Below are 18,717 nucleotides of genomic sequence, written 5' to 3' on the forward strand. Positions count from 1 at the left end.
CCCAATGTGCTCTTCTCTCTCTCTTGCTTTTCTCCTGAGATGCTTTTCTGCTTACCACGGCTGTAAAGAGTGATTTGAGTTACTCCTGACAGTTTCTGAAATACTCAAACCAGCTGGCTCAAACCAACACCCAGGCCACAGTGAAAGAAAGAAAGTCACACTTCTTTGCGATCACAATTTTCCCCATTCTGACGTTTGATGTGCGTGAACATTTAACTGAAGCTCTTGTTTTGTATCTGCACGATTTGATGCATCAAGGGATCGGCTGATTTAGAGAACTGCATAAAACCGAAGCAGGTGGACGTAGGGTGTTCCTAATAAAGTCGCCAGTGAGCGTATGTGCTGGTTGAAGATCCCATTCCCGATTTGTTCTCCCTTTGCTGTTATCATGAGCTCCACTCTTCTGAGAAGGCTTTCCGCTAGATTTTGGGGCGTGGCCATGGAGATTTGTGTGCGTTCAACTACATAAGCATTATAGCCCTGTTTCGTGGCATGGTACCGGCTCGACTCGCTTTCGGTATCAGCTGGTCGTCATAGCAACACTGCATGAAACTGCCTTGACATCGTCAACATGCCACACACAGGAACAAGATCATTATTATTATTATTAATACTACTACTCGCACACACGACGCAGCATTATGGTAAGCCAAAGTTGCCATAATTCGTCATGTTTGTAACGTGAAAGCCCTGTACCGTCATAACTGCACCATTTTTGTATATACAGCTCAATTTTTTTTTTTTTTATGCTGTAACTGCTCGCTCCGATTCAGACGCAGCTTTTTACGCCGTCTTTTGAATTGTTCCAACTTTGGCTTGATATAACGCCGTTTCATGTGCACTCGTACAAACGTGCACATGTCAAAGTCCCTTCCACGCCAGGATCTGGTCTTCCCAGGCAGCCTCCCGTCTCAGGAGCTAATCAGCTCTTTAAGGCGTATGGGTGCGGCACCGATCTCCGTTTCCATAGCCTTCAGCCTCTTGCCTATACAGCTAGGGTTACAATGGGGGGCGGGTCCTCTGGTAACCGCAAGAGTCGCATCTGTATTGCAGATGGCAGTAGGTACCGTTTTTATGATGGTCTTTGGTACGACCCGACCACGAGTAGAACTCCCGATCTCCCGGTCGAGAGGCGGACACGCTAACTAGTTACTAGCCCAGCTCGCGGTTAAACATGCGTGTGAGGTAAAATAAATAAATATAGCACTATTTAAAAATGGAAGTCCCGTCTTGAACAACGATGATGCAGCGATACGATTCTCTCAGACCAGTCAGTAGTCCGCAGTGTTTTCACATAACGTTTTGGTATCACCCGAGCTCGCTTGGAAACTCTACAGAGATGATGCTTAAAAAAATAAATAAATTACTACAGAGTACCAGGTACTATCTACAACTTTGGCCCAACGGAAAACCATAAAAGTCGAGTCGAGTCAAGTCACAGTGGTACCATGCAGTGGAAAAGAGCCATTAGTGTGATGAGGCACTGATGTCAGGCGAAGAGGCTCCAGTTCCACGCCAACCTTCGCACATCATGTCTTTATGGAGCTTGCTTTGTGCACAGGGGCCTTGTCATGCTGGAACAGGTTTCAGGAAATCTTAAACCCACAGCATATAAAGACATTGCGGGTTTCAAAGTTCATGGCAACAGTTTGGGTGTGATGATCAGGTGTCCACAAACTTTTGCCGATATATTATCGAGTGTACATTTTTCACCAAAATTTCCTTGCGGTCACGCTTCCGAGTTCTAATGCTAGAACGTCTGGTTGAGAGATGATCAAGGAAACGTAGTGACGTCAGAATTTGCCCAGACCTCCACACATGCAAGTGTTTCTCCAACTCGTCACTGTTAATATGAAGAACCTCGTATAACCTTTACCCATCCTGTTTGGTAGACCTTCATGTCTGACTAACAGCCCTGCTGGTCAGTGAGTACGTTTTCCTGGACGAGGCTCGTGTTGTAGACCCGTAATGTTCGGTTCTCACAGCAAAATCTTCTACTCCTTATTTCAGAGAAATTGAATTAGTCACTTCTGTACCCACGATGCACATTTTAACCAGTCAGTTGATTTTAATTTATGGTGTTTTGACCTTGGTTTTATATAATCGTGTTAGAGGATTACGCCAAAGTGGCTGTCTTTTTGGCAAATTAACGAGGAGGAGTGTGTAGTAGTGCTAAAAAGAAACAAAAATCCAAGGAAGCGGCGAGTTTGATTGGGATTGGGACTGGGGGGGGGAGCATCTCCCTCTCAATTGTACTCAAGTTAACATTGCATTCAACATCACTGACTACCAAAATATAAGCCAACAGCCAAATGAATACGCATCACACCTCCCTATAGAAGCTCCGCCCCTCCAAATTCATAGCCACATTCATCACCAAGGCAAGAACACCATCAAAGACACTCCCATCCTCTGTCCTGTACATGGGCATGAACGCCCTGCCCCCGTTATTGATTGGCGGGAATAATGTTGTGCGGCTCAATCCAAGCCACCTTCATTTACAGATCCAAGGCAACATCTATCATAATATGCATATATTGATTGAGTAGGAGGGCCAGACAGGAAAATACTTGGCTTGACGTCATGCCGAGCCAATGACCAAGAGCTAGATATTTTCCCATCCAACCCAACCTAACTCAGTCTAGCGTTGTAGTCGAGTCGCTAAATCTCAAGTCTGAGTCCAGTCTCGAGTCCCCAGTGTTCAAGTCCAAGTCATTGAAGAAAATTTCGAGTCGAGTCCGAGAACAAGACTCCACCCGCACCATTTGACGGTGGCTGTTGCTGCCTTTATGTGAAAGTGTCTCTGCTGCTCTGTTGGACTAACGTTCCTGCTCGACTGCTCCGTTTTAGTTAACAGGCTGCAGATAAAAAGCTTGATCATTGCTTAGCAAGCCCCGCCCACTATCAACAGCGCAAATAACATGAGAGAGGGTTAACACTAGCTAGTTCATCACTCAGCAACCATCCCTGCCCACTATCAACAGAGCAATGAACATAGCGTGTCGCTTCCTTTTCTGGGTGGAGTCTTGCCAAATGACGATTGAAGTTCGAGGTTGTCCCTGTCGTCTCCTCGATAGTTCTTCTACATATGGAACACACAGCAGTGCATTTTTTTCCCACTGCACGAGAAGTCTGTATAAGCAAAGCGGACAATCCTAGCAGCGTCTCTCTGGGCATTTTAGCACCGTTAACGTTAGTTTGTTCCTGAACATGACGTATGAACAGGTGACTGTGCATTGTCTTTATCAGGGAATGTGAAGTATTCTGTCAGAGATGGTTGGGAGATGGATGTAAGTGTTTATTAATACAAGTGAAGACAGGTAAGCAATTCAGAACGGCGGGCAAAATTGTAAAATGGTGAAACAGGCGATAGGTCGAGCGAGGCACAAACAGGCTATCAAAGATGAGAAACAGTAAAACAAACAAGGAAGGAAATAAGGCTCGGTAATGTGTCAGCAATGCAACTCAATACTTCGCAAAGTAAGTGTGTTTTCACAGTTTTTAATATAGGCGCACTGATTGCACCTTAAAGGAGAACTAAAGGCAATTTTTTTTATCCTAAATTCTATTTATCTCATTTTATTAAATATCGGAATGCATGTTTGATCGCTATTTTGTCACTGCTGTAGCAAGTTACGAGTGTTTTGAAATATGCTCTGTAATATATCAGTCCGTATGTCAAAGCAATGGCCGTAAACGAGATTCATTGAGACCCGTGTGAGACATCGTAGGACGGAAGTAAAACATACAGCGGAAATCAAACCCTGTGTCCGAAATCGCTCACTCATTCACTACTGCCTACTCCCTATATAGGGAATTACTATATAGACAACTATATAGTGAGCTCGTTGATAAAATTAAAAAACGCTTTCAGACACTAGTCCGTCGCGCTGGTATTTACGTCATTACTGTCGCACAATTAAAACGTGCCAGATCAGTCGGCTGCTGGGTTTCAAAATAATAAACCCACGCATGTGTTTTTGTGATAAATCCATATTATACTGAGCGCATTTCCCACATTAATCAATACAAAGTCCCTGCAGCTTTCAGTTCTTTTAAATCAAGGCTGAATCCTTTCTTTCTTCTTTGCTGCTACCTTTTATTAAATCACATTTGAGGCTTTTAATTTGATTTCTTTCAGCACGACTGCAATGCATGATGGGATATATTGCTTTGGTTAGTGACCATCGTTGTACACTACTTTCCGTTATGCATTGTGGGATACTTTGGGTGTAAATAATCCTCACTGAGGTTTCGGACAGCACTACAAAGTGGCGTCCTCACTATATAGTGAGTAGGGAGCAATTTCGGACACAGGGAAAGTGACCAACATCTGCCAACGTTGTCAAAAGACACGCACGCCCTCTTTCGAATGCTGATGTAATCAAGCCGGAAGTTTTGTTTGTTTTGAGAGCGATCAGGAAAGTTTGAAAAAAGTAGGCAGTAATCGTCATTTAAACTCGTTTTTGTGCAATACTTCGTTTGGAAAACGGTTTTCAAAATGGCTGACACTTCACGTTTCGAAGTCTCGCACAAGTCTCGTGAAGATCGCGCGGATAAGCGACGCCTGCCGTGGACCAAACGAACTAAATTCAACACGGCTAAAAACCGAATATGCCGATAAGTATAATATTTAATTGCAATTAGCTGCCAATACGAGTCACGATATAAGGTTACTAAAACCGAAAACGCAATTGAATAACACGTTAATTAAGAAATAAAGCAAGTTTAAAAATGACTGCAGTTCCCCTTTAATCCTGTGCAGGTGCGAGTCGTTTACGGCGTGTGAGAGTCCACTTGGTGCGCGTGCTGTCCAGAGCGCGCCTGAGAGTCTATCTGATGCACGCACCAAGGTGCGCAGGTGTGACACTCACACAAAATTAGTCTAAAAATTAATGTAGATATAAATATCTTATGCGAAATCATTATGGCATGTTACAGAAACTAAAGAAAAAAATCTGAGTCCTCGTCTCCAATTTACGAGTCCGAATGCAGTTAATTTACAAGTCCGAGTCATCAGTGCTCAAGTCAAGTCACGGGTCCTTAAAATTGGTGCACGAGTCAGACTCGAGTGCTACAAGCCTGACTCAGTCAATAATAGGCCGTAAGGTGAACCCCGTTTTCGTTTCATCTCGCTCCGACGTCTCCGAACTACGAAATATTTATTTTAAAATTAAGAATGAGTACTAGAAAGTGTGGCGAAAAAAGTTCTCACCTTATAATCCTGTCAATTCCTCGCACCGAGCGATCGCGTGGCGAACTATTTTCCTCTAAAAATGACGTGTCGGGACATCACGTGACCGGTCTGGACCAATCGCGTTGCCGATTTTTGACCACAGATCAGCTGACAGCTTGCGTAATTACAGTCACATTAGTAGAAAGTCTCCAAAATACCCTCCAAAGTGGGTGAAATGTCTTCTAAGTCCTAAATAGTGCTTTAAATACATCACTAAGACAATACTGCATATATGTGGTATATTGAAGTGTTTATATTATTATTAGAATAAAAATAATTTTTATTATCACCATTATTATAGTACAAAATATGGTGTAATGGTCTATGACTAGGACCATTCATGTATTCATTCTCTTAGGTTATTAACTATAAAAGTACTGATCAACTATAAAACAATTTGCTTGAAAAACAGACCTACAATGTTACACAGGCAGTAATGGAATAGAGTATTGACTCGTCATTGTGGGCTGTATACACCATGGATTAGCCATAAAATGGCATATATAATATATAGGCAATGCGTGTGATTTCAGATCAAGATTTAAGAAATTGTGCAGGAAGGAGAAGAGTCCATAGGAATAATAATACACAACAATAATAATAATAATAATAATAATAATAATAATACACAATAATACAACCTATATATAATATTGCAGTTCTATTGCTCAGTTCAGAGGCACAATGGCAGGGATTCAAGTATTCACTACCTATGCAGCGGCACAGTAGAGGTAGGTAAACGCACTAGGCAGCACTATGCACCTGCAGCAGCGGCAACAAAGAAGATGCAAGACTGAGTCATCATACAACAGAACTATGTGGCAAATTGCAAACTTTAATAGAAAATGTAAACAACAAAAGTGATCTATACACATTACAAATGCAAATTTATATATACACAAAAATAAAAAATATATATAAAAAAGTCCTGTGGCATGGTGCAAAAAGGCAGGGGTCAGCATCCAGGCAATGACCTAGGTGTCAGTGACAGAGAAAGGGGGGGAGAGACACACACACACAGTGCTGTGACTAATTATCTTCACATTGAACAGTAGCAAGTAGCATTCTATGGTCATGTATGAGAAGTTAGTACATGGCTTACTTGTCCTCTTGTCTAGCAGGCTCATTCAGAAATCTGGTGTACTGCTAGTAGCAGCTCTTGTGGTACTGCACCTCTAGAGCCACACAGTCTTTGTCCTTAATGTGTACCAGAATACTGTGGTCATCTTTAGTCTCAGCAGCAGTCTGCAACTTGCCTTGCCAGACAGAAAGACATGCTTATTACCACATAGGAATTTAAGTTTGCCAGTAGCATATTCACATAAAGGCACACATGTTACATGCATACAAACATTGAAACATAACATCCATGCATGCAAACACACTTGCAGAGGGAGATAGCACTGTAGATAGTCATCAGTGATAGTGACCCTGTGTGTGGGGGGGGGCATGGGGGGTTGATCAGTGATAGTGACCCTTTGTGTGTGTGTGTGTGGGTTTGCTTACCTGCTGTTAAGGTCTCAGCTTTTGAAAGAGCTTCCCTTTGTCGTTTGCCTCCCTTTAAGACGAATTTGAGGGGTTTTTTTTTTTACATATAATGCACAGGGCAGGAAGGACAGGACCTGAGCTGGACATAGGCAGTGCTGACCTGAATCTAAGACTCTTAGTGCTGCCCGATGTTGAGGGGGCAGCTTCGGGGGGGGGCAGCTTCGGGGGGTCTTGCGGCGTCTTGAGTTTCATCTCCCCCTTCTTTCTCGCGCACCATACGCTTTCCCGCTCGTTCAATAGCAAGTTTGTCCGTAAACCTGCGGTAACATGCAGGGTGGAAGGCAGCATCCTCGGGTATCTTGTCAAACTCTAAATCTAAACAGTGTTTGTAGTTTTCAGCTAGTCTCCTGTTCTCACCGCTCAACTGCAGCCACTGTCGGATACTGTCCCGGTATGTATTCCACCGTTTGAAGGTAAATTCCTGGGTCACTCCGTGCTTCACAGAAGCTATATGCATATAGCACTGCTTATGTGCAAGAAGTTTTCTCCTTTTTGCCGTTATTTCCAAACTTTCCTCTCCTCCACTGCTGCTAGATGAGGCTGTGGCGGCTGCCATGTTGGTCTCTTGTTTACGAAATGGGCTACATCGCAGGTGTTTATGGGATACTTCAGCAACCGTGGAACCTGTTCTGTAGCGAAATCTTATTCCGCGGTGCCAAAATATCATTCCGCGCCGATGACATTAGTTCGCTTTTTCAAGCCTTCGTGCGAAAAATTGACAGCATTACAAGGTGAGAACTTTTTGATGACATCATTTCATAATATGTCCATTTTTAAGAATTGGATATTATGTAGTTCGGAGACGTCGGAGCGGAATCTTGTTTCTGAAAGACTTTTCGGGGTTCACCTTACGGCCTATAAGCAATTTATCACATGACCTTTTTTAACTAACATGCACAGTGGGGAAACAATGAACAACGGTGTGCAAAAAATGAGCCAATTGATTTTTATTTGATTGACAGCAAACCATGTACAGTGGTGCTTGAAAGTTTGTGAACCCTTTAGAATTTTCTGTATTTCTGCATAAATATGACCTAAAACATCATCAGATTTTCACGCAAGTCCTAAAAGTAGATAAAGAGAACCCAGTTAAACAAATGTGACAAAAATATTATACTTGGTCATTTATTTATTGAGGAAAATGATCCAATATTACATATCTGTGAGTGGCAAAAGTATGTGAATCTTTGCTTTCAGTATCTGGTGTGACCCCCTTGTGCAGCAATAACTGCAACTAAACGTTTGCGGTAACTGTTGATCAGTCCTGCACACCGGCTTGGAGGAATTTTAGCCCGTTCCTCCGTACAGAACAGCTTCAACTCTGGGATGTTGGTGGGTTTCCTCACATGAACTGCTCGCTTCAGGTCCTTCCACAACATTTCCATTGGATTAAGGTCAGGACTTTGACTTGGCCATTCCAAAACATTCACTTTATTCTTCTTTATCCAATTCTTTGGTAGAACGACTTGTGTGCTTAGGGTCGTTGTCTTGCTGCATGACCCACCTTCTCTTGAGATTCAGTTCATGGACAGATGTCCTGACATTTTCCTTTAGAATTCACTGGTATAATTCAGAATTCATTGTTCCATCAATGATGGCAAGCCGTCCTGGCCCAGATGCAGCAAAACAGGCCCAAACCATGACACTACCACCACCATGTTTCACAGATGGGTTAAGGTTCTTATGCTGGAATGCAGTGTTTGCCTTTCTCCAAACATAACGCTTCTCATTTAAACCAAAGTTCTATTTTGGTCTCATCCGTCCACAAAACATTTTTCTAATAGCCTTCTGGCTTGTCCACGTGATCTTTAGCAAACTGCAGACGAGCAGCAATGTTCTTTTTGGAGAGCAGTGGCTTTCTCCTTGCAATCCTGCCATACACACCATTGTTGTTCAGTGTTCTCCTCATGGTGGACTCATGAACATTAACATTAGCCAATGTGAGAGAGGCCTTCAGTTGCTTAGAAGTTACCCTGGGGTCCTTTGTGATCTCGCCAACTATTACACGCCTTGCTCTTAGAGTGATCTTTGTTGGTCGACCACTCCTGGGGAGGGTAACAATGGTCTTGAATTTCCTCCATTTGTACACAATCTGTCTGACTGTGGATTGGTGGAGTCCAAACTCTTTAGAGATGGTTTTGTAACCTTTTCCAGCCTGATGAGCATCAACAACGCTTTTTCTGAGGTCCTCAGAAACCTCCTTTGTTCGTGCCATGATGCACTTCCACAAACGTGTTGTGAAGATCAGACTTTGATAGATCCCTGTTCTTTAAATAAAACAGGGTGCCCACTCACACCTGATTGTCATCCCATTGATTGAAAACACCTGACTCTAATTTCACCTTCAAATTAACTGCTAATCCTAGAGGTTCGCATACTTTTGCCACTCACAGATATGTAATATTGGATCATTTTCCTCAATAAATAAATGATCAAGTATAATATTTTTGTCTCATTTGTTTAACTGGGTTCTCTTTATCTACTTTTAGGGCTTGTGTGAAAATCTGATGATGTTTTAGGTCATATTTATGCAGAAATATAGAAAATTCTAAAGGGTTCACAAACTTTCAAGCACCCCTGTATACGCTGACTCACCTTTGCACAAGTTTGAAAGAACAGTTAAAAAAAAAAAACCCGTCATGCACAAATCTTTTAAATATAAGTCACTTTTTAATGAAATAAATGTCAATGTAAACAGTGTTGTAGTTCCAGCTGGACTCATTTCGACTGCCCTCACTATAACCCCTCCCTAAAACCCACCCACCCCCATCCCTGGGTGGATTTTTTTTCTTTTTTATTAACTTTAAGAGAGAACAAAAGAGAGGGTGGTGATCTTTGACGACCCTTAATAACTGCTGTGATGCAAGTAAGAACAGGACTGAACTGGTTCCCCAACCTTAGATGTAACTATAAATGGATAAAAGCAACACGATGTTCTTTAGTAAATAAATTCATGCGCTTTGAGAGGAATAAATCTGTTACGCTAATCTTCTCCTGATGTTCTGATTTGTGTCTTGTAGATGAGCACCATGCCAGGGCTTCCCACACGGCCCTGTTTCTATGACATCGACCTTGATCCTGTAACCGAGGAGATATCAGGACTCTTTTAATCGTCCACATCTCTCTCTCTCACACACACACACACTCAACAGGTAAGATGTGCAGGAAATAGACTATAAACATCATTTCTAAATGTTTTGCTGATTTTAATCTGACCGTGTCTCTCACCGTGTCTCCTCATGTAGCTGTCTCAGGGTGATGGTGATGGTTCGAGCAACTGCGAGCAAACACGAAGACCAAAAGCTCCTTCAGATTCATCTGATCTTCATCTATAGATTTTTAATGCATTATTTACAAGTTTCATTATACAGAGATTGCAAAAACTCTGGTTTGGTTTCTTCTCTCTCTCTCTCTCTCTCTCTCTCTCTCTCTCTCTCTGGTTGTTTTATCTTTAAACTAAATTCATGTTTAGATTTCACACTTCAGTGCAGTTTGTTTTTCCAGGTTTATCCCTTTTTTTTAACCCTTATTTTATTTTTCATCCTTTTTCTAACGCATTATTGACAAGTATTTGTTTGAAGAAAGAGCTTCAGGTAAACAGAACTCGATGCAATCTTGTTTGCAGTTCTTTACGTTTAGAATCTAAATTGGTGTCGAGTTCAGATTTCACCCTCAAAGTAAACTAGGCTGCATTTCCGCAGAGAAAATGCAAAGTGTGCTTGCTGAGCTGGAACAGAACAGCTATCATGCTAACACACTGAGGCTAACATGTAAACAGCTAGCATTCTAATATGGTAATGGATAACAAGCTAATGTTAACATCTTAGTGCTAACATGCTAACTGTTAGCATGCGAACATGCGAAGGTTAATATGCTAATGGCATATGCTAACAGCTGCTAATCTGCTAATGACAAACATGTTAACAGCTAGCTACAGTATAAGGTTAGCATGCTAACACGTTCTGGCTAGAATGTTAACTATTAGCATGTTAACATGCTAACAGCTAGCATTCTAATGCTAACATGGTAACTATTAGCATGTGAACATGCTAAGGCTAATATGCTAACAGCTAGCATGGTTATCTGATAATGGCGAGCATGCTAACGGATAACATATTAATTGTATGTTAACATGCTGAGGCTAATTGGCTAACAGCTAACATACTCACAGCTAGCATGTTAACATGCTGACTGTTAGCATGCTAACATACTAATGTTAACTCGCTAACAGTTAACATGCTACTGTTAGCATGCTAACATGGGAGCATACTATGGCCAACATGCTAACAGTTAGAATACTAACGTGCAGGCACGCTAATAGGCACAAGCAGCAAGCACATCAGTAAAGGTTTTTATTTGAATAGGTTTTGTGTTTTAAATCCAGTTAAAAAAGTTGGTCAGATTTTACAGCTTTTGGGATGAAAAAAAAAAAACCCTTGAGTTCCTGTCTGAATGTAATTTAAACTGGTTTTGGTTGGTAATGCATTACATTTCATCTTTTATTTCTTTTTAAATTCAGCCTTTACATTTATTTATTTATAATTGTGGTGTGCACTCTCCAGCTTCTAACATTACTGTCGTTACGTCTGTCTGTGCCATGATGTGTTTTTGTATGTCTTGGAATAAATTTATTCCAATCACTTGCTCGAGATGGTTTTTCGGTTTGTGTTTAAAGCCTGAAGTTTGGCACCAATGTGTTAATTATTGTTGATGCATTGTTTCCACGGAACATGTTTGTTGCGCTGGTGTTTTGGAAACCTCACAGAAAATGTATTTCTGAAAAGTGTAAAGCCTGCTACATGATCACCAATAATTTAAAGTCAAGTCAAATCAAAGTCCCTTCCATACTAGGATCTGGTCTTCCCAGGCAGTCTCCTGTCCCAGTACTAACCAGCTCTTTGAGGCATATGGGTGCGGCGCTGATCTCCGTTTTGATAGCCCTTGGCCTCTCACCTATACAGCTAGGGTTACAGTGGGGGGCTGGTCTTCTGGTAACCGTGAGAGTTTGACTTCCCTACTAGCATCTGTATTGTAGTGTGCCTTGCCAGTTGGCATTAGGTACCATTTTTGTGATGGTCTTTGGTATGACCTGACCACAAGTAGAACCCGCGACCTCCCGGTCAAGAGGCAGACACGCTAACCACTAGGCTAACTCGTGGTAATTTAAAGGTGACCTACCCCTTTTGGGATGTATTGGATGTGCATTCTTTCAACACTAACTTCGATGGTCTGGCCATGTGGTCAGGATGAGTGACACAAGGCTCCCAAAACAAGTCTTCTACGGGGAGCTTCTGAATGGCTCAAGACACTGTGGGTGCCCGCTTAAGAGGTTCAAGGACTCTCTGAAGGGAAACCTCCTAGTGGGCCAGTTGGACCCAAAAGACCTGGAAGAACAAGCCAGCAACAGACCACGCTGGAGGGCCATTTCAAATAAAGCCTGTGAAGTCTTTGAAACAAACTTGAGGAACCACAAGAAAGAGAAAAGGAGATGCAAGAAGGAAAGCCTGGCTACCGGCCATGAGAGGGGAAACTACCATCCAATCCCCATGAAAGTTCCATTCTTGTCTCAGCCTGCTCAGTCATCTGTGGGCACATGAGAGGAAGGAGAGAAGATTTTGAAAGAGACCCATCCTCGTTAATGAAGGAACTGATGATTATACCCCTTTTCCACAAGTTATCACAGTTCCCTGAGGTCTTAATGAAATGTTTGTGGCATGCTTTGGTCTAAATACTACAAGGATAAAACACCACAGCTCCTTCTCACCTGTCTAAACAGCCCTATTCAAAACTGGTTGATTTGAGGAACGGCCTGTTCCTGTAAACGATAATGAGCTACTATTCACCCCACCCCCTCTTCTTCCAGCCAAGCAGGTAGCACTTTCCTCATGAATATTCATTCACTAAGGCAGCTCTCAAGCCGTGAGTGGAGATATTTATAAGAGGAGGCGGGGTTATTCTAATGAGCTCCACTTGTAACAGAAAGAGGAGCCGAATCTGACAGTCTGTGAAGGTTCTCAGTCATCCAGGTCATCGTAAACCGTAGGTGCTAAAGAAGGCAACTGGATTTGCTTGAAATTCTTGAAGACGTTTCGCCTCTCATCTGAAAAACTTCTTCAGTTGTGTCTGACTAGTGCGGAGTTCCAGATATTTATCCTCTAGTAGACCAAAAGCAACCCTAAGGGGAGTCGTTGAAGTCACATGAGTCGTTGACATTCTGAGTCATCCTCTAAGGCCCTGTCCACACGGCAACGGATTCAGGTGAATCCGATAAAATTGTTTATCGTTTCGGCCTGGCATACACACGGCACCGGCGTTTTGGGTGCCCCAAAACGCAATCTTTTGAGAACGGGTTCCAGAGTGGAAAGATCTGGCAACGGAGCCGTTGCGAAGTCGTCTGGATGAGTAGAACGGATTTGTTTACGATGACGTCACAACCACATAACTGTCAGTGCTTCACGCCGGGTAGAAGTGTAACGAACTCGATGCGAGTTGTCAACAAATCCTATAACTTGGTTCATGAAACGCGCTTACAAAATACAGTGGGGCAAAAAAGTATTTAGTCAGTCACCAATTGTGCAAGTTCTCCCACTTAAAAAGATGAGAGAGGCCTGTAATTTTCATCATAGGTACACTTCAACTATGAGAGACAGAATGAGAAAAAAAAAATCCAGAAAATCACATTGTCTGATTTTTAAAGAATTTATTTGCAAATTATGGTGGAAAATAAGTATTTGGTCAATAACAAAAGTTCATCTCAATACTTTGTTATATACCCTTTGTTGGCAATGACAGAGGTCAAACGTTTTCTGTAAGTCTTCACAAGGTTTTCACACACTGTTGCTGGTATTTTGGCCCATTCCTCCATGCAGATCTCCTCTAGAGCAGTGATGTTTTGGGGCTGTCACTGGGCAACACGGACTTTCAACTCCCTCCAAAGATTTTCTATGGGGTTGAGATCTGGAGACTGGCTAGGCCACTCCAAGACCTTGAAATGCTTCTTACGAAGCCACTCCTTCGTTGCCCGGGCGGTGTGTTTGGGATCATTGTCATGCTGAAAGACCCAGCCAAGTTTCATCTTCAATGCCCTTGCTGATGGAAGGAGGTTTTCACTCAAAATCTCACGATACATGGCCCCATTCATTCTTTCCTTTACACGGATCAGTCGTTCTGGTCCCTTTGCAGAAAAACAGCCCCAAAGCATGATGTTTCCTCCCCCATGCTTCACAGTAGGTATGGTGTTCTTTGGATGCAACTCAGCATTCTTTCTCCTCCAAACACGACAAGTTGAGTTTTTACCAAAAAGTTCTATTTTGGTTTCATCTGACCATATGACATTCTCCCAATCCTCTTCTGGATCATCCAAATGCTCTCTAGCAAACTTCAGATGGGCCTAGACATGTACTGGCTTAAGCAGGGGGACACGTCTGGCACTGCAGGATTTGAGTCCCTGGTGGCGTAGTGTGTTACTGATGGTAGCCTTTGTTACTTTGATCCCAGCTCTCTGCAGGTCATTCACTAGGTCCCCCGTGTGGTTCTGGGATTTTTGCTCACCGTTCTTGTGATCATTTTGACCCCACGGGGTGAGATCTTGTGTGGAGCCCCAGATCGAGGGAGACTATCAGTGGTCTTGTATGTCTTCCATTTTCTAATAATTGCTCCCACAGTTGATTTCTTCACACCAAGCTGCTTACCTATTGCAGATTGAGTCTTCCCAGCCTGGTGCAGGTCTACAATTTTGTTTCTGGTGTCCTTTGACAGCTCTTTGGTCTTGGCCATAGTGGAGTTTGGAGTGTGACTGTTTGAGGTTGTGGACAGGTGTCTTTTATACTGATAACGAGTTCAAACAGGTGCCATTAATACAGGTAACGAGTGGAGGATAGAGGAGCCTCTTAAAGAAGAAGTTACAGGTCTGTGAGAGCCAGAAATCTTGCTTGTTTGTAGGTGACCAAATACTTATTTTACCGAGGAATTTACCAATTAATTTATTAAAAATCCTACAATGTGATGTCCTGGATTCTTTCCCCCCATTCTGTCTCTCATAGTTGAAGTGTACCTATGATGAAAATTACAGGCCTCTCTCATCTTTTTAAGTGGGAGAACTTGCACAATTGGTGGCTGACTAAATACTTTTTTGCCCCACTGTATTTTCACTGTGAATATTTATTGTGTATAATGGTGCAAAGTGAGAGAGAGAGAGAGAGAGAGAGAATAGCCCTTAGGGCAGAGTCAATCCCGCCAACAAAAACAGGGAAAAAAAGGAGCGATCTCGCCTCTTCAGATGTTGGTTTAAGTCCTACAATACATTCCTCAAAAAGGGCATAGAAGAACAAATTAATCCATCAACGTGTAGCATTCAATTTATTCCGGACCATTAAAGACGCCGCCTTCCGCGTAGAATCATACGTCATCCTTGCCGCCATATTGGATGGGTCAAAGCAGAGAATAAAGATGCCTCATTCATGTGCTGCGTTTAACTGTACCAACAGGTTTACCGTCCAAACGAGATCACATGGGATTACCTTTCACAGGTGAGACTGGAAAAATACTTTTCATTGTATTTGGTCATTATAATGTAATTTTACGAACAGATTTTTCTGACTTTGTGGCTAATATGAAGTCTCGCGCATAATAGTTTATGCGCATGCGTCCTTACTTCTTCTATTGTTCTGGTGTCTCCGAAGGGACCGTCTTACAGCGCCCCTAGAGGTGTGGCATGTGTATTGCATCGTTTTCAGCAAGCGTTGCGTTGCCATATGGACCTGATGTTTTACTGATCGTTGCCCATGTGGACGCGATATTTTTTTAAATAACATCTCGTTGCCGTTGTCGTGTGGATGTAGCTGTGTTAGGGTCACTGGAGGCCAGGTGTGAATGGTGTTAGCAGCCACTTGATGTGGATGTATATTTAGGCTACATCCACACGACAACGCCAAGGAGATTTTTTTTTTTAAATATCGCGTCCACATGGGCAACGGATCAGTAAAATATCAGGTTCATATGGCAACGCAACGCTTGCTGAAAACGATGCAATACACATGCCACACCACTACATGCGCTGTAAGACGGTCCCATCGGAGACACCAGAACAATAGAAGTAGATGCATGCGCATAACTGCGCATGCGCACAGTGACTATCCCTGTCACTGTCACACGCACACACTTTCTCACTCCCTATCCTATGGATATAGTCCCTTTAAATCACGTGCTCGCTTTTTGAATGGAGACGCGGAAAGAGGAATGAACGGGGGTAGATGGAAGCCGGTACGCCAACATTCTGATATCCTCCAGAATTCTTTAATGGTCCGGAATAAATTGAATGCTACACGTTGATGGATTACTTTGTTCTTCTACGCCCTTTTTGAGGAATGTATTGTCGGACTTAAACCAACATCTGAAGAGGTGAGATCGCTCCTTTTTTTTCCCTGTTTTTGCTGGCGGGATTGACTCTGCCCTAAGGGCTATTCTCTCTCTCTCTCTCTCTCTCTCTCTCTCTCTCTCTCTCTCACTTTGCACCATTACACAATAAATATTCACAGTGGAAATATTTTGTAAGTGTGTTTCATGAACCAAGTTATAGGATTTGTTGACAACTCGCATCAAGTTCGTTACACTTCTACCCGGCCTGAAGCACATGCGGTTGTGATGTCATCGTAAACAAATCTGTTCTACTCGTCCAGACGACTTCGCAACGGCTCCATTGCCAGATTTTTTCACTCTGGAACCCGTTCTCAAAAGATTTCGTTTTGAGGCACCCAAAACGCCGGTGCCGTGTGGACGCCAGGCCGAAACGATAAACAATTTTATCAGATTCACCTGAATCCGTTGCCGTGTGGACAGGGCCTTAGTTCAACCTGGAACGACCATCACTGAACAGAGGAGGGGGTCTGAGACACCACTTATTAGCCACCTACAATGCAGTCCTTGGCACACTTCCCAGAAAACTGAATACACATCCACATCAAGACTCAGCTGACTTCAATGACTCACATGATGACAGAGAGAGCCAACAACCCACAGATCACCCTAACGACTTTTTAGGCTGCTAACACCGTTCACACCTGGGCCTCCAGTGACCCTAACAACCTACAGGATGACTGAGAGTATCAACGACCCATGTGACCTCAACAACTCCCCTTAGGTTTGTTTTTGGTTCACTAGAGGATAAATACCTGAAACTCCCGACTAGCTAGACAGAACTGAAGAAGCCTTTCGGATGAGAGGTGAAACATCTTCAAGAATTTCAAGCAAGTCCAGTTGCCTTCTTTAGCACCTACAGAGCCGAATCTGAGCAGTTTGTTGAAGCAGATGTTTTCTGAAATAGGAAAAACAAAAGAAATTGACTGGGCATCTTATTTTGGAGTTTGTAGGTTGGTTGGCTCCAGATACCAAAATGTATGTGCATAAGCACTGAAAAAGTCAGTTTTTCACAACATGTCTTAATGTAAGAAAATGACAAGGCGCTACTGTGTGTCATCAGTGTATGTGTAAAGTAAAAAAAGAGATTCGAGATTGGATTAAATTAAAATATAGATGTGAAGAATGTAAAATTCCTCCCATGCCAGGACCTGGGGCCTCATTTATAAAACTTTGCGCAGGATTTACGCCAGAAGATGGCGTGTGCCCGAAACTCAAAATGTGCGTGCGCACAGAAATATTCTGATTTATAAAATCGTGCGCACGCACGTTCCACGCCAATTTCCCTTTATAAATCACAATCCACTCTAAATTTGCGGTACTTGTGCGTACCTCAAGACACACCCACAATTGCCTATAAATATTCAGCAAAATGCCCTGAATGAATATTGATATCTGTGGACAACATGCCCAAAACAGAAGGAAAGACAAAGAAGCGCAACTTCACCGACTGTGAAGTGCTAGTAGATGAAGTGGAGCAGCGTCGAGCTGTTTTGTTTGGAGGCCATAGTACAGGAGTTACAAATGTGAAAAAAACATGTGAATGGCAGCATGTGGCCGATGCGGTCAATTCTGTAGCTTCACAAGGCCGTACTATGGCAGAGGTAAAAAAAAAAATGGTCCAACATAAAGGTGGACGCCGCCAAATCGTCCGTGCAACGGGCGGGGGGAAAGGGGAGCCGGAGCTCACCCCACTGGATCAAAAACTGGCTGGCATTATAGGGGAAACCCTCCTGAGTGGAGTTGTGCGTGAGGAGGAGGGTGACACCGATGCTGGGCCACATGAACCAGCCGAGGACTCGGGTATGTAATTTTTTTTTTGGTTGTGTATCAAGGAACCACCTCACATTGCACGTGTGCCCCATCTCATCTCATCTCATTATCTCTAGCCGCTTTATCCTTCTACAGGGTCGCAGGCAAGCTGGAGCCTATCCCAGCTGACTATGGGCGAAAGGCGGGGTACACCCTGGACAAGTCGCCAGGTCATCACAGGGCTGACACATAGACACAGACAACCATTCACACTCACATTCACACCTACGCTCAATTTAGAGTCACCAGTTAACCTAACCTGCATGTCTTTGGACTGTGGGGGAAACCGGAGCACCCGGAGGAAACCCACGCGGACACGGGGAGAACATGCAAACTCCACACAGAAAGGCCCTCGCCGGCCCCGGGGCTCGAACCCAGGACCTTCTTGCTGTGAGGCGACAGCGCTAACCACTACACCACCGTGCCACCCGCCCGGGAGTTAAAAGAAATAAAAAATGAATTGTCTGCATTAAATGCCAGCATTAAAGAATTTCTTAAAAAGTAATCATTTGTTTCCATACCTAATTATTTACAAGTGGCGCAGCACCTCCTCGCGCTGGCGCACGGCTCCTGCGTTTGGGTGGAATGCCTGGGGATAGGGATCGGGGTCGAGATTAAGGTTGACCTCTTCAGCTTGCAAAGGCACATTTTGTAGCTGTGCCACATTGTGCAGCACAGCACAGGCCCTAACAATCCTACAGACCTTT

The 18,717-nt window shown here is 43.2% G+C and overlaps 1 protein-coding gene across 3 annotated transcripts in view; it reads left to right on the plus strand.

The window, feature by feature from the left end:
- The window catches only part of mthfd1l (methylenetetrahydrofolate dehydrogenase (NADP+ dependent) 1 like), a 166,963-nt gene extending 155,539 nt beyond the window's left edge, over positions 1-11,424 (plus strand). For all 3 annotated transcript variants that reach the window (XM_060916342.1, XM_060916343.1, XM_060916344.1), the window contains 2 exons: positions 9,805-9,936; positions 10,030-11,424. In XM_060916342.1, the coding sequence (XP_060772325.1) occupies positions 9,805-9,894 (90 nt within the window). In that variant the 3' untranslated portion in view covers positions 9,895-9,936; positions 10,030-11,424. The remainder of the gene's footprint in view (positions 1-9,804; positions 9,937-10,029) is intronic.
- Positions 11,425-18,717: the final 7,293 nt, after the last annotated feature.

Source organism: Neoarius graeffei, chromosome 3 (assembly GCF_027579695.1).
Source record: "Neoarius graeffei isolate fNeoGra1 chromosome 3, fNeoGra1.pri, whole genome shotgun sequence".
Taxonomy (NCBI): domain Eukaryota; kingdom Metazoa; phylum Chordata; class Actinopteri; order Siluriformes; family Ariidae; genus Neoarius; species Neoarius graeffei.